Source organism: Brassica rapa, chromosome A03 (assembly GCF_000309985.2).
Source record: "Brassica rapa cultivar Chiifu-401-42 chromosome A03, CAAS_Brap_v3.01, whole genome shotgun sequence".
Classification (NCBI taxonomy): Eukaryota; Viridiplantae; Streptophyta; class Magnoliopsida; order Brassicales; family Brassicaceae; genus Brassica; species Brassica rapa.
In genome coordinates, this window is record NC_024797.2 from 7,998,956 (window position 1) to 8,017,342 (window position 18,387).

The 18,387-nt window shown below is 37.5% G+C and overlaps 5 protein-coding genes across 6 annotated transcripts; 2 read left to right on the top strand and 3 right to left on the bottom strand.

The window, feature by feature from the left end:
• The first annotated feature begins 1,388 nt into the window (after positions 1-1,388).
• Positions 1,389-6,445, top strand: LOC103857433 (pentatricopeptide repeat-containing protein At2g32630). Its single transcript, XM_009134611.3, has one exon. The coding sequence runs from the start codon at positions 4,242-4,244 to the stop codon at positions 6,084-6,086; it is 1,845 nt and encodes a 614-aa protein (XP_009132859.1). The 5' UTR covers positions 1,389-4,241; the 3' UTR covers positions 6,087-6,445.
• Positions 6,250-10,153, bottom strand: LOC103857432. Of its 2 annotated transcripts, XM_009134610.3 has the most exons (17): positions 9,892-10,153; positions 9,552-9,669; positions 9,279-9,466; positions 9,096-9,203; positions 8,950-9,014; positions 8,742-8,847; positions 8,543-8,626; positions 8,297-8,443; positions 8,086-8,214; positions 7,914-7,981; positions 7,738-7,771; positions 7,568-7,652; positions 7,346-7,413; positions 7,156-7,269; positions 6,963-7,085; positions 6,760-6,851; positions 6,250-6,653 (listed from the first exon to the last, which is right to left on the bottom strand). In XM_009134610.3, the coding sequence occupies exons 1-17, from the start codon at positions 10,021-10,023 to the stop codon at positions 6,557-6,559; spliced, it is 1,758 nt and encodes a 585-aa protein (XP_009132858.1). In that variant the 5' UTR covers positions 10,024-10,153; the 3' UTR covers positions 6,250-6,556. The 2 variants fall into 2 exon arrangements, 1 of the variants encoding a protein (XP_009132858.1); XR_004455968.1 differs by lacking the exons at positions 6,250-6,653; positions 6,760-6,851; positions 6,963-7,085; positions 7,156-7,269 and having other exon boundaries at positions 7,347-7,413; positions 7,738-7,822.
• Positions 10,154-10,850: 697 nt separating this feature from the next.
• On the top strand, positions 10,851-13,300 carry LOC103857434 (putative vesicle-associated membrane protein 726). Its single transcript, XM_009134612.3, has 5 exons — positions 10,851-12,004; positions 12,417-12,558; positions 12,662-12,782; positions 12,934-12,996; positions 13,143-13,300. The coding sequence occupies exons 1-5, from the start codon at positions 11,815-11,817 to the stop codon at positions 13,287-13,289; spliced, it is 663 nt and encodes a 220-aa protein (XP_009132860.1). The 5' UTR covers positions 10,851-11,814; the 3' UTR covers positions 13,290-13,300.
• LOC103857688 (receptor like protein 23-like) lies at positions 11,273-17,188 on the bottom strand. The gene has a single exon (XM_009134911.3). The coding sequence runs from the start codon at positions 16,193-16,195 to the stop codon at positions 13,829-13,831; it is 2,367 nt and encodes a 788-aa protein (XP_009133159.1). The 5' UTR covers positions 16,196-17,188; the 3' UTR covers positions 11,273-13,828.
• Positions 17,189-17,368: 180 nt separating this feature from the next.
• Positions 17,369-18,319, bottom strand: LOC103857435 (glycine-rich protein 23). The gene has a single exon (XM_009134613.3). The coding sequence runs from the start codon at positions 18,217-18,219 to the stop codon at positions 17,578-17,580; it is 642 nt and encodes a 213-aa protein (XP_009132861.1). The 5' UTR covers positions 18,220-18,319; the 3' UTR covers positions 17,369-17,577.
• Between the last annotated feature and the right edge of the window lie 68 nt (positions 18,320-18,387).

Here is an 18,387-nt window from a genome sequence, read left to right on the forward strand (position 1 = left end):
ATATTTTACGGCTTAAAGACTCACAACTAATTTTGAGAAAAACTTCCAACGGCTGTAAGAGGCCTGGTATAGTGTAATTGGATCCAAAGCATTGTCCTAGCAAGTTTGGAATTAATCACTTCTCTGCAACCACTGTTAAATTGTTTTCTTCACTTCCGTAAAAATAAATTATCAATAATTAGCCGATCATTAGTACATAAACATATAAAGGGCCGGTCAAACGTAGTATTTGGTGTTGCTTAATTATTAATGAAACAGAAGAAAACAAATGATAATTAAAACTATATTAGTTGATGTTGAAAATTTATTGTTTAATGATTTAGGGCCTGACTGGTTTAACCGCAGCGGTTGCGGTTGCGGGAGTTTGCGGATGCGGGTGGTTGCGGTTTCTAGCGGTTTTAAGAGATTTGTACGACTGGTTATGCGGTTAAAAATTTGTGCGTTTGCGGGATACTTATGACTGGTTAACTACCAAATGCAGCAGCAGTTAAATAATAAATTAACAATATTTACATTTTATACAATTATAAAAATATCAAAAATAATAATATTATAATAAATATAAAATTTATATTTAGAAAGTTATAGTTTAAATTTTTTAAAAATATAGAAAATATTTTTATTTTAAAGTTTTATAATATTAATTAAAATTTAATTGATATATTTTAGCATTTTTATAATTTCAGTTTAATTTTTTTATTGAATTTTTTTATTTTTGTATTTATATTGTTTTGGAAAAAAAAATAATTTTTTTTATCCTCCCGCAAACGCCCGCAACCGCAAACGCTAGCTGGAACCAGCTTTTGAATTTATGAGGTTCAGAGCGATTTGGAGCGATTTGGAGCGGTTTAGAGCGGTTTGAGCGATTGTTGCAAAACGCCAACAACCGCTACCAACCGCAAAAGCTGCGTTTGCGGGTGGTAGCGGGAAAACCAGTCATACCCTTAGTTTTTGGTTGATGCTGAAAATAATTATGTAAGATTGATTACTCCAATCATCTTGCTGAAATTCGAGCATTGTCTAAGAAAATGTGACTATATTTTTCTAATTTAGCTTTTGTTATGAGTTATAACCTAGGAATCACTTTTTAAATTAATTTTTAGTATTTCTCGCAAGCGCATTTGTTTATTGTGCAATAAAAATATCAACTTTAATCAACCAAATTATTATGCAGTTGAAAAAGGAAAAAGGGTATAGTTGTTTCTTGATATCAATTATAGCACAAGACAAACTAATCCCAAAAAGGGTAACTCAAAGTCGTATACGTATCGATGTACGAATATTACAAACAAAAAATATACTGTTACTTTCATGTAAGTGATGACAATTCAAGGATCAATCATGTCTGAAAGAGGTGTGCTGTTAATAAAAAGCATTAAACTGACCAAACAAAGTTGTGGAAAAGTTTATTTTATTTTTTGAAAAATAGAACACAATATAGGATTCGAATCTTTAAAATATTTATAACACAGTAGATGACTCGAATCTGAAAAATATTTTTTAAAAAGTAGAACACAGAATAAATTTTAAATTTTAATAAATTGGTTTTGCTGAAAAATAGATAGGTTGCTAGATGGATATCCCTCAGATAACAAAAATAAAATAAATTGGTCCATTCAACTTGCTGAAATTCGAGCTTGATCTATATAACTTTCACTATATATATCTAGTTTAACTTTAACTTGTGTTTTTTTTTGTCATCAACATATACAGACTCATACAAACTCTATGAATCAAACTGGTAACTCTACGTCCATGTAAACGACGAAAGACGTTCACTTATATAAAACTTGTGTTTTAAAATTAAAATTTTAACTCTAAGTTATAAACAAAAATTTGGCAATCTCATATTTAGAAGAAAAAAAAACAGGATGAAATTATCAGATCATTTTGCTTTCATTTATTTTCATCATTATTTTCTTACATCAAATGACTATTATATTAGTCCAGTTTGAAATGAAACAGAAAACTACACCAAAACAAAATAATCTTTAAAAACAAATCTCCGTGACGACCTCGTAGTTTCGGGCTTTTTAGCAGAACAGAAGTCTCAGTCTGTGAGACGCATCCCAAAAATGTAAGAGATAGAAAAGATGAGAATCACGCAAAATCTTTGAGTTCCATTAAAAATTGTGTCATTCATCTCGATGGTAATATCATCGCGATCATATTTTAGTAATCCATCCGAAAGACTTGAAAGATGAAATTGTTGGAGCATACATTGCATTACCTAAAAATGCTTTAAATTACGCATGTAAAAGAGACAACCATCGGTGCGGATAATTAGAGACACCTAACAAACTATACGAGCCATCCACACCCATCTGAGACCACTGAAAGAGGCGTCATAATGCCAAGAACCACCAACAAGACATCTGTCCTTCAAATATATGATGGTTTGAGGATGGAGAGGGTTTTGAAGTGAAATCAAGTTTTCAATATTCAAGTTTGCAACATGCCGCACCCAACTCTCATTTTCCGAATGCAACGATGTTATTGATTTGCGATTAGTTCTTTAAAAAAACTTATGGTTTCGAGTTTTTCAAAGGTTGCAGTTGCGAGAGTTTGCGAATGCGGATGGTTGCGGTTTCTACCGGTTTTAACAGATTTGTAGGACTGGTTCTACGGTTAGAAATTGGTGCGTTTACGGGATACTTATGACTAATTAACTACCAAATACAACAACAATTAAATAATAAATTAATAATATTTACATTTTATATTAATTATAAAAATATCAAAAATCATAATATTATAATAAATATAAAATTATATTTAGAAAGTTATAGTTTAAATTTTTTTAAAAATTATAGAAAATATTTTTATTTTAAAATTTTATAATATTAATTAAAATATAATAGATATATTTTAGTATTTTTATAATTCTAATTTAAAATTTTTATTAAATATTTTTATTTTTGTATTTATATTGTTTTAAGAAAAAAGAAAAAACATTATCCTCCCGCAACCGCCCACAACCGCAAACGCTAGATAAAACCAGCTTTTGAATTTATGAGGATTAGAGCGGTTTGGAGCGGTTTGGAACGGTTTTAGCGATTGTTGCAAAACGCTAATAACCGCTAACAGTCGCAAAAATTGTGTTGGCGGATAGTAGCGGGGAAAAACCAGTCAAACCCTAAATAATCCGCAGATAAAGATTGTTGTCGTCTTCTAAAATCCTCAATTTTTGATTTCCACTAGAATAGGAAATTACTTGGGTAAAGGAGTGCTGGAGAACACATATTTGTAACTAGGCCTGGGCATTTCAGGTATCGGTTCGGTTCGGGTATTTCGGATTTTAGGTAGTTCGGATAGGGGCTAGAGGATCCATTTAGTACTTGACCTATTTTCGGTTCGGTTTGGATAGTTTCGGGTTCGGTTCTGTTAAGATAGTAAATGTAGGAACCGAAAATTATCCGGAAAAAGTTTGGTTCTCATTTGGATCCGGTTCGGGTTCGGATAGTTCGGGTAGTTCGGATAATTTGGATAAAATATCGGTTATTTAGGGTAAAATATCAAATAATTATGATGATTTAGATAAAAATTTTCGATATTTCAGATTACTTTGGATATTTCGAATAAAACTATCCGGATAGTTTCGGATATTTTGGATACTTTATAATAATTTAGTTATCCTCAACTATTTCCAGATACTTTTAATAGAATTTTAAATTAAAAATATATATTTAGTGATGTTATATGTATATATAATTAATATTTTTATATATTCGGGTATTCGTTCGATTTTTGGTTCGGTTCTGGTTCGGTTCAGTTATTTTGGATATAAAAATATAGAAACCGTTCGGGTATTTGAGGGTATTGGTCCCGTTCCGGTTTCGGATATTTCGATTCGGTTCCTGTTCAGTTCTTCGGTTCCGGTTATATTGTCCATGCTTATTTGTAACGCAAGATAGAAGTTAAATATGACATGGTTTATAAATTCTTCATGTGCTCAACATAAGCAGTGATTATCAAATCTCATTTTTATTAATTAAACATATCTCAGACTTTTATGTGAGATTTTTTTATGCTATTTATTATGACAGATTTTGTGATAATTTTCCATCACAATTTAAAAAAAAAATCATTATTAATTGGGCCTGTCAAGTAATCAGCCCACTTGTTCTTTGGGTCCATCCCATGTACCTATAATAAACATCCAAAAGATTAGAGAAGTGAAGACAGAACAGAGTAGAGTTTGAATCTTCAGCAGTGAGCTTCCTCCTCTGTAAACAAAAACCATGAACAAACAAATGTCTTCCGCCAAACTCTCCCGACTCTTCAACATCACAACTAAAAACCAAACACCTTCCCCGCTCCCAATCTCAGACAAACAAACCGCCGCAAGAATCACAACCTACCTCCAAAAATCAACCGCCGGAAAACTCCAATCAAACCCATCTCTCCTCTTCAACCTAAACCCAAACGTAACCCTTCTCGTCCTCTCCTCACCATCTCTCCCAACCCAATCATGCGTCGACTTCTTCAAGCTCCTCAACACATTCGAATCCCACCTCAAACCCGACCTCCCCGCGGCTATAGCCCTGTCCCACCGCCTGTACACCGACCGTAGATTCGGCGAGATGAAGTCTCTCCTGAACTCAGTCTCCACCGATGGGGCTGAGATCATAGGAAGCGTTTGTGTTTACGAAGGAAAGGTCGAGTTTTTGGAAACTTTATTCGATTTGATGATTAGGGTTTATGTGGATAAGGGGATGTTCCAAGAGGGTCTAAGGGTTTTCGATTACATGGTGGAGAAAGGGATGAGAATCGATGAGAGATCGTGCATTGTGTTTCTTGTAGCTGCGAAGAAACGGTTGGAGATTGATCTTTGTTTGGAGGTTTTCAAGCGGATGGTTGATTGTGGAGTGAGGATAACTGTTTACTCGTTGACAATTGTGGTCGAAGTGTTGTGTAGAAGAGGTGAGGTTGAGAAGAGTAGGAAGCTGGTGAGAGAGTTTTATCGAAAAGGAATCAAGCCTGAAGCGTACACTTACAACACCATCATCAACGCTTATGTTAAAGTTAGAGACTTTTCCGGCGTGGAGGAGGTTTTGAAGGAGATGAGGAAAGGTGGAGTGGGGTATAACAAGGTTACGTATACGCTTTTGATGGAGATGAGTGTGAAGAACGGGAGGATGGGTGATGCGGAGAAGCTGTTCGACGAAATGCGTGAGAGAGGGGTGGAGTTAGATGTTTATTTGTACACTTCTATGATAAGTTTGTGTTGTAGAAAAGGGAATGTGAAGAGAGCGTTTTTGTTGTTTGATGAGTTGGTGGAGAAGGGACTTTCGCCGAGTAGTCATACCTACGGGGCGCTTATTGATGGGGTGTGTAAGGTAGGGGAGATGGGTGCGGCTGAGATATTGATGAACGAAATGCAAAGCGGAGGGGTTGATATCACTAAGGTTGTGTTCAATACGTTGATTAATGGGTACTGTAGGAAAAGGATGATTGATGAGGCGTTAGCGGTTTACGACGTGATGGAGAAGAAAGGGTTTGAAGCGGATGTTTTCACTTTTAATACTATTGCTAGCTGTTTGAATCGATTGAAAAGGTATGATGAGGCAAAGGAATGGATTTTCAGGATGATGGAAGGTGGTGTGAGGCTTAACACGGTTAGTTATACTAATTTGATCGATGTTTACTGCAAAGAAGGGAACGTTGAGGAGGCAAAGAGGCTCTTTGTGGAGATGAGCAGTAAGGGAGCAGAGCCTAACGCGATTACGTATAATGTGATGATTGATGCGTACTGCAAGCAAGGGAAAGTGAAGGAAGCTCGTAAACTAAGGGCCGACATGGAAGCGAAAGGGATGGCTCCGGATTCATATACCTACACATCGCTTATACATGGGGAATGTATTGTTGACAACGTGGACGAAGCATTGAGGCTCTTTAGGGAGATGGGGTCTAAGGGTTTGGACCAGAGTTCTGTAACATACACGGTGATGATCTCGGGTTTGTCCAAAGCTGGAAAATCAGACGAAGCCTTTGGATTTTATGATGAAATGAAGAGGAAAGGGTTTACAATAGATCATAAGGTTTATACTGCACTCGTTGGAAGCTTGCATTCACCCGAGACTTAGTACATGATCGTCAAAGTAAGATCTGTTTGAAGTGGTAAACCTTGAGATCTACTACCAGTTGATTGTTGAAACAGTTATTTTATCAGGACCCCTTTTTCTGAGAGATTCTTTGAAGGAGTTGGAGTGAAGTATAGACAGACCCTGATTTGGAGTGTCTACGCTGTAAAGAAAACAAAGCTCAACTCTTTTGGTATGTTATATTATTATACATTGTCTGTCCAGTAAACAAAGCCTTTGGACCTTTATGTAAAGTTGATTTCTAAGGAGTTCTCTGGAATCCTGTGCACCAAATCTAAGGATTGAGATGTTGCTTCTGTGTCTATATGAATGAAGAGCTAGAGAAGGCAAATATTTATGTATCTTGTGAAGATAGATATGTACTATGCACCAAAAATAGTTCAAGAAGATGAACATCGAAGCTCAGAAGGCAGTGACGATGATGGTTTCACTCTTGAGAAAGATGGAGAGAATCACAACTCGTAATCGAGGCCAGCTCCATATTTCCAGGCCTCTAGGCGTCTCTTCCACTGGAACTTCGTCTTTACTGGAAGTTCTTCCAAAGATGGCCTGACGGGTACACAGCATATCAAGAAGGTTCAGGGACCACAAACAACGATTATGCAGCAATCATGGCGGTTTAAGCAAAGGTTAAGGAGATTCAGAGACATTTCACCTTATTACTGGATCGATGTATGCGGAGAGGAATGTATACAAGCCCAGCATTAAAAAATGAACTGACCAGTCGAGCAACACAGGTATCCCGACCTGAGGAGATCACCGAAAAAAACAGATTTCGTCAACAAGTGGAGAGCATTTTCAAACCTTATGTTGGAGTTTCTGGCTCAAAGATGCAGCAGTGGGTATAAAAGATTTTACCTGTCTGAATATGGATGGAATTATCTGAGGTTTGTTCAGCATGACAAGGCCTAGTGTCTTTGCTAGAGGACCAAACTGTATTACATCCTGAAGAAATGGTCTGAGAACCGGATCTCCCAATCTCTACAAAAGAACCATTTGCTTAGAAACTCTCATCTCCTACTCTCCACATAAAGAGTAAAAGTGTACACACCTGCATGCAAGTGAAATTTACATGGAGAAGCTCGTTGGTGAAGCTAGGGGAAACATCGAGTTTTTGCTTGGCAGACATTGCTCTTTGAAACAGCCATGACGCGCTCAAGTTAGGCTTCAAAAGGCAAACGGTGGCTTCAGTGAAGTTAATGGACAGGGAAGAAAGAATTAGATATTGTTTAAAGCTTTACCATGTAAGGATTTAGCTTTGATAAGCTGTCCGAGTCCAGTAAATCTCCATCTATTGCCTCATAGATTCCTTTGTATTTAATAATTGAAGAAGAAGATTATCAGCAAGTCTAAAGAGTTCAGTAAATGTATTCTTAAACTTGTCATGATAGAAAAGTTATCTAATGTTCTTTGATACATGGAGACATTAAGTGCACTGTCAGAGAGTGAATATATGTATATACCATTGGACAATCTTCCAAGATGTCTGGTCAAACTTCCAAAACCACCAAATGAAACAGGTGACTGAATCCCACTAGCATCACCAAACTGCATTGAGAGTAAGAAACTTTGATCATTTAGTTTATGCTTCTCTTGGTACTAACATATGTACAAGTGAACAAACAAAACCAACCTGTAACACACGATCAAAGGCGGCTTGTAACGGACTGGTGATAAGTCCAATCCAACAAAGTTAGACATGTCAGAATGCAGCAGTACTATTGTGTGAAATTAGTAAGCAGTATAACAGAAGTATAAAGAGTTTCAACTTCCATAGGTGAAAGAGATTCATGACATCAGTGGTAGTACCTGTTTTTGTATGTAGGAAAGATTCCATATACAACTCTCAGTATTTCCAGTTCATCAAGAGAGACTCCCTGCGGCAATAAGACAACATGAAAAGAAAGAAACTTTATGGAAGGTTCACCATAAGATGGAAAATATTCTATGATTGATGGGACATAAGGTGGTGGAAACTGACTTGGTATTTTGGCATCAGTTTCCAGTATTCTTCAAGTAAATCCTCTAAACTGGGTGATGTTGATTGCGGTTCAGTGTAAGTGAACATGTAAGTAGTCCGGTCTAATGGACCAGAACCAGCCGGGAAGGCCTTCAATCAACAACAAGCAGCCTCAGATTCTTGGTTGTTGAGTGAATTGTGTAGGAAGGAAAAAACACAAAAGACTTTATACCTCCCAAAAGAGTTGTACATTGGCATCTGCGACTTTGGTCACTGATGAACTACTATAAATAACATCGCTTGATGAGTTCTCCTTAAACCCATGAGCACAAGATCCAACAACAAGGCACATTCCATCTGGCTTTCTACCACCTTTAATCTTTTGTAGCATAATACATAACAAGAACAGTAAATATCATCAATGGTTTGTACAAGTACAACTGCTAAGCTAGAATTTAACTCATGCAAATGAAATGACCTGCTTCAGAATAGGAGAAAAGTTTCCCATTGCATCAATGACCAGACGAGAAGATAATATGTCACCTTTAGAAAGTTGCATGACCTATAAATCAAAATGTTCAAAAATCTTCATATCAATATGTTGAATTTTCTTCTTGACTAGGATGTTTTCTTCTTGACTAGGATGTGTTTAGAGAGAGAAGCATCAGATAACTCACAGCTACATCATCGTAGATGGTGATACTAGAGAGGCTGCAGTCTTCTAAAATGACTCCACCAAGAGAGACGAAACGTTGTTTCACAGTCTCCACAAGTTTAGCTGGCCTGATACAAAATGGAAAATTTAATTCACAACTTTCAAAAGTACACAAAGAGGAGCTTTATTTTCCTTTGTATCAGAGAATAAGAGGGGAGAATAGGACTCACGAGACGCCGAGGTTGAGAATATCTTCAACCCATATATCACCAAGACTCTCAAATCCACATCTGTTCTGCATTAGTTCAGATTTAACCTTAAGGCATCATGGATTTTGAGCATCAAATACATTCACTTGCTGAAACAGAAGCTTTACCGGATTGAACTTTGCAGCAATCACATCTTCAATCTCCTCTTCTGTTAAAACTCCAACTTGGGTCAGCTCCTTCATCTCTTTTCTTGAGATATTCCATTCTTGATCCCTCTAAACCATTATCAAAGTATAATCAGGCTATATAGCTCCTCCAATCACAACATAAGTTTAGAAGATTTTACTTACCCCTTTGATAGCATTTCTCTCCACCACAGCAACTCTCAAACCCTTTGCACATAAAGCAGTTGCAAGAAATATCCCCAAAGTACCCCCACAAACAGCTATGTCAAAGGTTCCAACGAGGTTATTCCCCATAGCATAGTCTTGAGAAAGGCCAGAAACCCTTGAAACTATTTGCTGAGTTTCCTGTGGTCCTGCAACATGTTTTGCAAAGACTCAATCACATTCATCATCTTCTTGATTAATAAGAATGGGGGTAACAGTTGTTTTGTTATATACCTTGTGGTTGAGTACATATGTTGGACCAAATATTGTCGAGTCTCTTCAAGGCATTGTATGAGTAAGCACCACCAGCACCTCCTGCTTCTCCACCAACTGCAATCTTCTCCATTATCCTCTGCAATTTCCAAATGGTTGAACTCACACTCAGCTAAAGGAGCACACTTTTCATCACAATGCAGACAGCAAAATCATCTCTGTTTATGATAAAGCTCGAAACTTTATGTTTCGTATGAAGTAGAAACTACGCAAGCAAGTTCTTTTAAGCAGTTACAGAACATTTTCGAGCTGTTTCGATAGAAATTTTCAAACTCGAAGTTCAAAGAGAAAGCCTTTAGACCTGTGTTCTAGAGGGAGCCAGTTGTGTTTGAACACACACTGTCGTTGAAGCTCTCCTTCTTCCTCGGCTTGTGCGAGTCCTTGAGGCGTGACTAACGAACCCATTGAGCTGCTGAATCTGTAAAACCACCATGAGCTTCACAAAATCAGGAGATGGTATCAACCCAAGACGGGATTTTTGAAATTCAGCGATAAAAACTTGTGATAACACTGGGAGATTACGCGCTGTGTCGGAGAATGTGACACGTTACAGGGCCAAAATTTGACAAACGAAAACATTTGGGTCCAAATTAAAGTACATCTAAAGACGAGGGACACTAATGTTTTCTTTTACGGATCAAAATCAGAATGGATAATACACTCAATTTTAATTACAAGGAGGTTGTCAAGTTTGAAATTTTGGGAGTCTTGGTTTTATTTTTCTCATCATCTTTTGATTATATTGGGTGATTCCACCGAAGTTACCATTTCACCAATCTGGTAACGTTTAAGACACACGGAACATAGTCCGAACATATAAACCTCAATAACAGACCTGCCAAAATACAGTCAACTTTTGTCTCTCATCAACAAAAACAAAAGGATGAGACACATTCTAAGCATATTTATTAAACAAAGGGAAGATCTTCCTCGCTCTCAAATACATCTTGTAACCAGACCAGAGGTCCACTTGTCACATACAACTGCATGTTTCTTCCTTTTGTCACACTCTTTGAGGAAACCCCTTCTGTTAGTATGTCTATCTTCTTTCAAGAATCTCCACCTTTCAATGTTTGCCAGCCTCATCAAAATTTCTGAAGACTAATATCTGATATTAGACCAAGCTTTGGGTCTAGTAATCATACTCTCAATTGTCCATAAGAGAGCTTTGAACTTTGCTTCTTGTAAGCTGGTGACATTAACAAAACTCGTCCACTCGTGTCCCTAAGCACCCACGCTGCTCTTCCTCTTTGATTTCTAACACTCCAGTCAACACCAATATTAAACTTCAACCAACCCTTCTCTGGTGGTGACCAAGCTTTTTTCCTTGCAGCCATTGTATTCAAACACTGCCATGTAATAACATCCATAGTTATATACACATAAACAATTTATATCTGATTCTATCACAACAACATTACTTCAAAATGATCAGGAACCTTTTCTTGGAAATTAATAAAGAAACCTTTATAGCTTGCTACGAGATCATGATTGAATTAAAAGAAAATGTACATCGCCCCAATTTTGAACACAAATCAAAAATTTAAAATATACTACTCTAAAAAATGTTTGTTTGATGTTTCCACACATGTTACTAAAACATGATAAATTTTTATTATAAATTTATTATGTTTTGTGATTATCTATTTTCCGTAAATTTAATAGATACAATTATTTTTTTCAAAATTTATAATTAGTTAGTCTTAACTGAAAAATGCATGGAAAATGTAAAAAAAAAATGTAATTTGGAAATAATTTTTTTCATAATTTTTTATTGCGAAACAGGTGCAATTTACACATTTTTAAGTCCACTGGATCTAAGATAAATGTGCATTACAAGTTTACAACCTAGAAAGCAGATACATAAAATAAAGGATTAATTAAATATACTGTATTAAATAAAATTATGAAACTGATACTAATTAATCAGAACGAGACCGTGATAAAAAGGGAAACTTCTCTCTTGATACCTCACGCGAAAATCCAGCGTTTTCAACTTTTGTTGTTTGTTTTCAACTTACAAGAAAAACTTTCAAACGAACACAGCGTCGACCCCATCTCTCTCTCTCCCTTTCATTTTCCCTTTTATTTTGGATCTTTCTTACTTACGTGCATATCAAGAAAACTGAAAAAGACACTGTTCTCTTTCATCGAATTCAATATTCAGATTTGTGGTGCGATATAGGGTTTGCTTTTCTTCTTCTTCTTCGGAACAAAGAGAACAATGGGACAACAGAACTTGATCTACAGCTTCGTGGCTCGTGGCACGGTGATTCTCGCCGAGTATACTGAGTTTAAAGGTAACTTTACTTCCGTTGCTGCACAGTGCCTCCAGAAGCTTCCTTCTTCGAACAACAAGTTTACCTACAACTGCGACGGTCACACCTTCAATTACCTCGTCGTAAATGGCTTCAGTGAGTCTCTCTATCAACCCACCACGTTGTTGAATATGATTCTCTTTATTGGTTTGTATATCTATGGCATTTGTTCTGCTTTTGTAAAGGGGTCCTTTGTGTGCGTTTGGACATATGTTAGGGTTTCTTGCCAATGTTTGTCTGAAGTTAGTTTTCTTTTGTATTGATGGATGTATGTCGGATCAGATTATATGTTTTTCTTTTCTTACTTACTGCTACATATCTTGGTTCGGATATCTCTCGATCTTTGTTTTATTGTTGTTCTAATTCGGTTGAGGTTTTTTATGTATAGCTTGTTTTTCACAAGACTTAGTTGTTTGCTTCATGTTTGATGAATTGGTTCTTGACGACTAGTGTATAACACATTAGGATTTGTTTCATGGATCTGACAAAAGAATGTTTGTTTGTGTAGCGTATTGTGTTGTTGCTGTTGAATCGGTTGGGAGGCAGATTCCAATGGCCTTCTTGGAGCGTGTTAAGGAAGATTTCAACAAGAGATATGGTGGTGGAAAGGCTACCACTGCTAAACCCAATAGCTTGAACAAAGAGTTTGGGTACTTTATAACTCTACCATCAGAATGTCAAACACACAAACTTCCTCTTTAATTAGTCTTTGTGGATATCTTTTTTTTTTATATAACTCTTTTGGTTGTAAAGGTCTAAACTGAAGGAGCATATGCAGTACTGTGTGGATCATCCTGAGGAGATTAACAAACTTGCTAAGGTTAAGGCTCAGGTGACTGAGGTGAAAGGTGTTATGATGGAGAACATTGAGAAGGTTAGAATAGTATATAATATGTCAAATCTCACAATTCTGCTTTATTAACTTGAGCATGTTTGTCATAAATGGCTAAATGTCTGAAAAAATATTTCTCAAGTGACCCACTTCTGCAAACCTGAGTGAGTTTATGTAATTCGTTTAATGGCAGGTCCTTGACCGTGGTGAGAAAATTGAGCTTCTAGTGGACAAAACTGAAGACCTTCGTTCACAGGTAAGTACTTTTACCTTCCACTCATATATGTCAGAGGTTTTTTGATAAACTTCTTCTTCAGCAATTTAATTCATTCAATCAAGGGAAAAACTTCTGTGTATGCATATACGGTAAGCTCTTATATTTTCCAATTCGAATATCTACAGGCACAAGATTTCAGAACGCAAGGAACAAAGATAAGAAGAAAGATGTGGTTTGAGAACATGAAGATTAAGCTCATAGTCGCTGGTATTATCATTGCTTTGATTCTCATCATCATCCTCTCAGTTTGTCATGGCTTCAAATGTACTTAAAACTTGAAAAGAATAAGAGGAACACTCTGAGAGATTACTAGCTCCATATTGTCTCTTTTTATTATTTTGTTAGGGGAAAGGAATATGATGGTACTTAGTATTGAGAAATGATCCTTTAGGGTATGAATGTTTTGAAAAAGATGTGAGCTGTTGGGGTTTACTTATTTATAAGATTAGGTACTTGTGCAGTTGTGCTCAGGGTGAGGCATGGTTTTTTTTTTTGTAATCTAAAATTTTAATTTTGGGTTTCTGATGTTTCCTTCAATCTCCTAATTTTTTTCATTAGGTAAAGTTTAGATTAAGCCTTTGCGCTTATGGGGATGGTCATGGTCCTTGGCTTCTACCATTTTCCTCATTAGAAAATAAAAAACAGAGACGCATATGAATATGACTACAGAAAACACACCATTCTTATTTGATAGAAGAAGAAAGCAAACGAAGTATCATACATAGAACATAAAACATAAGGAAAAGCTTCAATACAAGACCACAACTACTTGATAAAAACAAGGAAAGATAAAACTTAAACTGAAGCAATGCTAGTGGTTTCTGAGCTTATACGGACCAATTATCTTGGTGAGCCACTCCGGCTTGAATGAAGCAATAACTTGTGCTATTGTCAATCCAAACAACATTCCAGCCCCATACCCAATCGCAGCTGCTTTCCAGCTCAACACTTCTCCTTCTTCGTCTTCATCCTTAGGTTGTTGTGTTGGGGATACATTACTCCCAATGCATCTTTCTTTCAGAGGAAGACCACATAGACCTGCATTCCCTTCAAATGATGATTCAGCTTGCCCACTAAACTGTGTTCCTTGTGGTATTTCACCCTTAAGTTGGTTGTGAGAAACATTTATGTATGCCAAAAAGGAGAGGCTCCCAAGTCCATTAGGAATAGTCCCTGAGAGTTGGTTGCTTGATAGATCAAGTGACTCGAGCTCCGTGAGGTTAGCCAAAGACAGAGGGATATGGCCTGTGAAGGTGTTGTTTGATAAGTTGAGTGCAATCAATGCCTTCAAGAGACCAATGGATTCAGGAATCTGTCCTTCAAGTTTGTTTCCAGAAAAATCAATGGCCGCGTAGAAAGTAAGGATCTTCTCCTGCTCCATTGATATACCTTTGTACTGCAAATCTAATACATCAGTGTAGGTATAAAATATTGGAGCATAAGCAGTCTTATTGTAGGCCATGTATAAACCACCCTCATCTTCATTTGTCGTGGGCAATGATGCTTTCCAGTTCAAGAAATAATTTGTTGGCAAGCTTCCAGTGAAATTATTATCAGATATTTCAAGTATCCGCAGCTCAGGAAACCCCAGAGGACCTTGATCAGGAGGAGAAATGGAGCCATAGAAATCGTTTGACCGAAGGATAAAGACATGCAAATTTGGTAAAGCCTTGAGCCAAAAAGGAAACGTGTCTTTGATACTATTGTGGTCAACCACTAGCACCCTTAAAGAGGAGCAATTTATAAGAGACTTTGGAAGCTTCACGACTAACTGATTGCGTCCAACGTCAAGTGTCTGCACAGAAGCGTCGACGTAAAAATTGTCTGGAAGTGAACCTTCCAAGTTGTTCTCTCGAAGAATCACAAATGGAATGTTACTAAGACAAGGAGGAACTTGACCAGTGAAGTTGTTGTAGCTTAGGACAAGACCAAAAAGAGAGCTTACGTTGCATATTATTTCCCCTGTGAAGCTATTAGATTCAAGAGACAAGACCTCTAATATGGTGAGATTGCCAAATTCGGACGGGAGTTTTGAACTGAAGTTGTTGTAACCTAGGTTAAGGTAACGTAGGTCCTGCAACTCGAAGAGGCCACTGTTGGGGTTCAGTGTTCCAGTGAAGTAATTATCTGAAAGGTCTAGCATGGAGAGTTTGCTTAGACTCCACACAAGCGGGAAACTACCAGTGAGCTCGTTTTCGGCAAGGAACAATATAACTAAAGATGTTAAGTTACTAATTGTGGGAGGAATCTGACCGGAGAAAAGATTAAAGGTAAGATACAAAAACTCTAAGTTGTTGAGATTGCCAAACTCAGAAGGGAGTGAGGAACTGAAGTTGTTGTAATCTAGCATAAGGAAACGGAGCTCATGCAACTCAAAGAGGCCACTGTTAGGAGCCAGTGTTCCAGATAAGTGATTATTGGAAAGTCTTAAAACTTTGAGCTTGGTTAGATTACTAATTGTGGGAGGAAATTGACCGGAAAAGCCATTAGAAGGAAGATACAAAACCTCTAAATTGCTGAGCTTGCCAAATTCTGAAGAGAGTGAAGAACTGAAGTTGTTATTGCTAAGAAAAAGGTCACGGAGCTGGTGCAACTCAAAGAGTGCACTTTTTGGATTCAGAGGTCCAGAGAAATGATTATCAGAAAGGTCTAAAAGTACAAGCTTGGTTAGATTCCACACAAGAGGGAAACGTCCAGTGAGGTCGTTCTTAGAAAGGCTTAAAACAGAAAGCTTGTTTAGGTTACTAAATGAGGAAGGAACTTGACCGAGGAAACCATTTGAGGAAAGAGACAAGACCTCTAGTTTTTTGAGATTGCTAAATTCAGTGGGAAGTGAAGAGGAACTGAAGTTGTTTTCAGACAGATTAAGGTAACGAAGGTGATGCAAACTGAAGAGGCTACTGTTGGGCTTCAAGGTTCCACTGAGGCAATCACTCAGTTGTAACTTTGTGATCGCACCCGTGGAGTTATCGCACCAGACTCCATTTGAGTTGTCACTATGGTTGCAACCACGAGTATCAAACTCGTTCTTGAACTGCGTCAGAGCTTGAATCTGACGGGGACTACACGCAACAAGACCAGCAACAGGATTTTCTACCAAAAGGTCGAAGCTTGCAGGAGAGACACAACAGAATAAGAGCACCAAGAGAAAATTCAAATGCATAGAGCATTTCGACATTTTCTTCTTCGAAGACTTTTAAGAAGAATAATTTTGGTTGAGCAAATAGACAGAAAATGTTTTGTTTTTTTTGGTGTAAGACAGAACATGTCTAAATGCTGGTATAAATAAGGAGACAGAGTGTGGCACTACCCAAGACTACTTGGCTTATAAAAGTATGAACACTTTGCACAAGAGATTGGAGTAGGTTCCACGTTTGTTAATTTTTCTAACGTGTAACTCGGATTGGAATATCGCATAATTAAGTTTGTAGTTTTTTTCTAAAAACCTTTATAAACTAATATTCGATAAACTAATAAATAATTAAACACGAATCATATTAATCTTTTTCGCATCCGTTGCAATATTAAAGCTAAGATCTCTGATTTTACTAGTCATGAAATTGGATTTGGCCTCGATTATTAAAGCGTCGGTCTCTTGCTCACCCCGTCGTCCGTAATAGGCTCTGTTTTGGCATTATGGTTCATTTAATTATAATGTTTCATTTACTAATTAGTAATTAATAACAGCGTACGATACGAATGCATGAGAGCCCTCTGTTATAGTTGAATCATATAATTCCTTTGCTTTTAGCCCTCCTCTGTACAAGTCAAGCCTAGTTAGTTGGTTTTCTTTTATTAACGAAGTGATGATTTTGTTTTTAATTTACTTAAGCTTTCATTATAATACGTCTCTATCTTCTCTTCTATTATTTGTCATTTTTCAAAAATGTGAAAGGCATTTATGAATTCAGAAAAATTCCCTGTCGGTGGTAATTTTTAAGACTTGAGAACTTAATATGGTGTGATCCTCTGCTTTTTCTCCTATTCCTTTGTTTCGTTTTTGTTTACTTAACCAAGGTTTTTCATCTATCCTCTTCTTCCTAAGAGAAGTTGGAGGCAGGACACCAGGATATGTATATATATAAGACTAAGATCCAGGTTTCTTAATTTAAAACACATGAAATCAGAACAAAGCATTGGATAAAGATATAAGAACATAGGATATTGCGTTTGTAAAAAGCAATGAATTGTAAAATGCTCCAGAACTTATTGTGGAATAATTTACTTGACATTTTATAAGATGATCAATTTCGTCATGAGTACAATGGTAACAAACATATCGTAGTTTGGGAAAATATTAAGTAACCATGTATAGAAACATAAAAACAACCACTCAAAAACTGTTGCCAAAAAGCAAAGCAACCATTTTATTAACCAAACTTGAAACTTGAAACCAACCGAAACATAACATGAAAATAGCATTACAATACAACTCAAAATTAATAGAAAAGACATACACAATTGCTAATGTATCATTTTTATTGTAATGATTAATTATCATGTTTCATTAAATAAAATAGTAACAACGTACGATTGCATGAGCATGAGCCTCATCACTCATCAGTGATGGCCACCGCCACCATAACCACCTCCAAATCCTCCTCCACCACCCGCTCCACCGCCAAAACCTCCGCCGCCACCATATCCCCCTCCGCCACCAAATCCTCCTCCTCCTCCAGCGCCGCCACCGCCCCCAAGTCCTCCTCCAGCACCACCACCGTATCCTCCTCCAGCTCCTCCTCCCAAACCACCACCACCACCTAGACCTCCACCCCCGCCTAGACCGCCACCGCCTCCTACACCACCACCTCCACCTAGACCACCACCGTGACCTAGACCACCTCCTCCACCCAGACCGCCACCTCCACCTAGACCACCACCGTGACCTAAACCACCTCCTCCACCCAGACCGCCACCGCCTCCTAGACCACCACCTCCGCCCAAACCACCACCACCTCCTAGACCGCCACCTCCACCTAAACCGCCTCCTCCGCCCAAGCCGCCACCGCCACCTAAACCTCCCCCACCACCTAGACCGCCTCCGCCTCCCAAACCCTTTCTAAAACCCTTCTTGTGGAAGAATGGACGAGGTTTGTGAAACAAGTGTTTGTCGTCCTTAACTTCAACATGTCCGAAGACAAATTCGGCGACAAGAGCGAATACAAAGATAAACACACACGCCCTACGGGAAATTAAACCCATAAGTAAGTGGTTTCTTAATTAATTAACTCACTCCACGAGTTTTATTTGATGGATATGAAAGGGAGAAGACAGTTGTGTCAGTGACAGTTTAGTCTTCGTCTGTTTATATAGGCATATCGTTACTACTACTCGTGACTACGTAACATAATCGGTTTAGCATCCTTTTTA

Bases quoted from the DNA above. Each gene is read 5' to 3' on its own strand.
- LOC103857433 (XM_009134611.3), top strand. From the start codon at position 4,242: ATGAACAAACAAATGTCTTCCGCCAAACTCTCCCGACTCTTCAACATC.
- LOC103857432 (XM_009134610.3), bottom strand. From the start codon at position 10,023: ATGGTGGTTTTACAGATTCAGCAGCTCAATGGGTTCGTTAGTCACGCC. The intron at 7,772-7,913 runs GTACTACCACTG...ACTTATCACCAG, and splicing joins TTTCCTACATACAAAAACAG to TCCGTTACAAGCCGCCTTTG. The intron at 7,653-7,737 runs GTTGGTTTTGTT...CTCTCAATGCAG, and splicing joins CCTTTGATCGTGTGTTACAG to TTTGGTGATGCTAGTGGGAT.
- LOC103857434 (XM_009134612.3), top strand. From the start codon at position 11,815: ATGGGACAACAGAACTTGATCTACAGCTTCGTGGCTCGTGGCACGGTG. The intron at 12,783-12,933 runs GTTAGAATAGTA...GTTTAATGGCAG, and splicing joins TGATGGAGAACATTGAGAAG to GTCCTTGACCGTGGTGAGAA. The intron at 12,997-13,142 runs GTAAGTACTTTT...GAATATCTACAG, and splicing joins CTGAAGACCTTCGTTCACAG to GCACAAGATTTCAGAACGCA.
- LOC103857688 (XM_009134911.3), bottom strand. From the start codon at position 16,195: ATGTCGAAATGCTCTATGCATTTGAATTTTCTCTTGGTGCTCTTATTC.
- LOC103857435 (XM_009134613.3), bottom strand. From the start codon at position 18,219: ATGGGTTTAATTTCCCGTAGGGCGTGTGTGTTTATCTTTGTATTCGCT.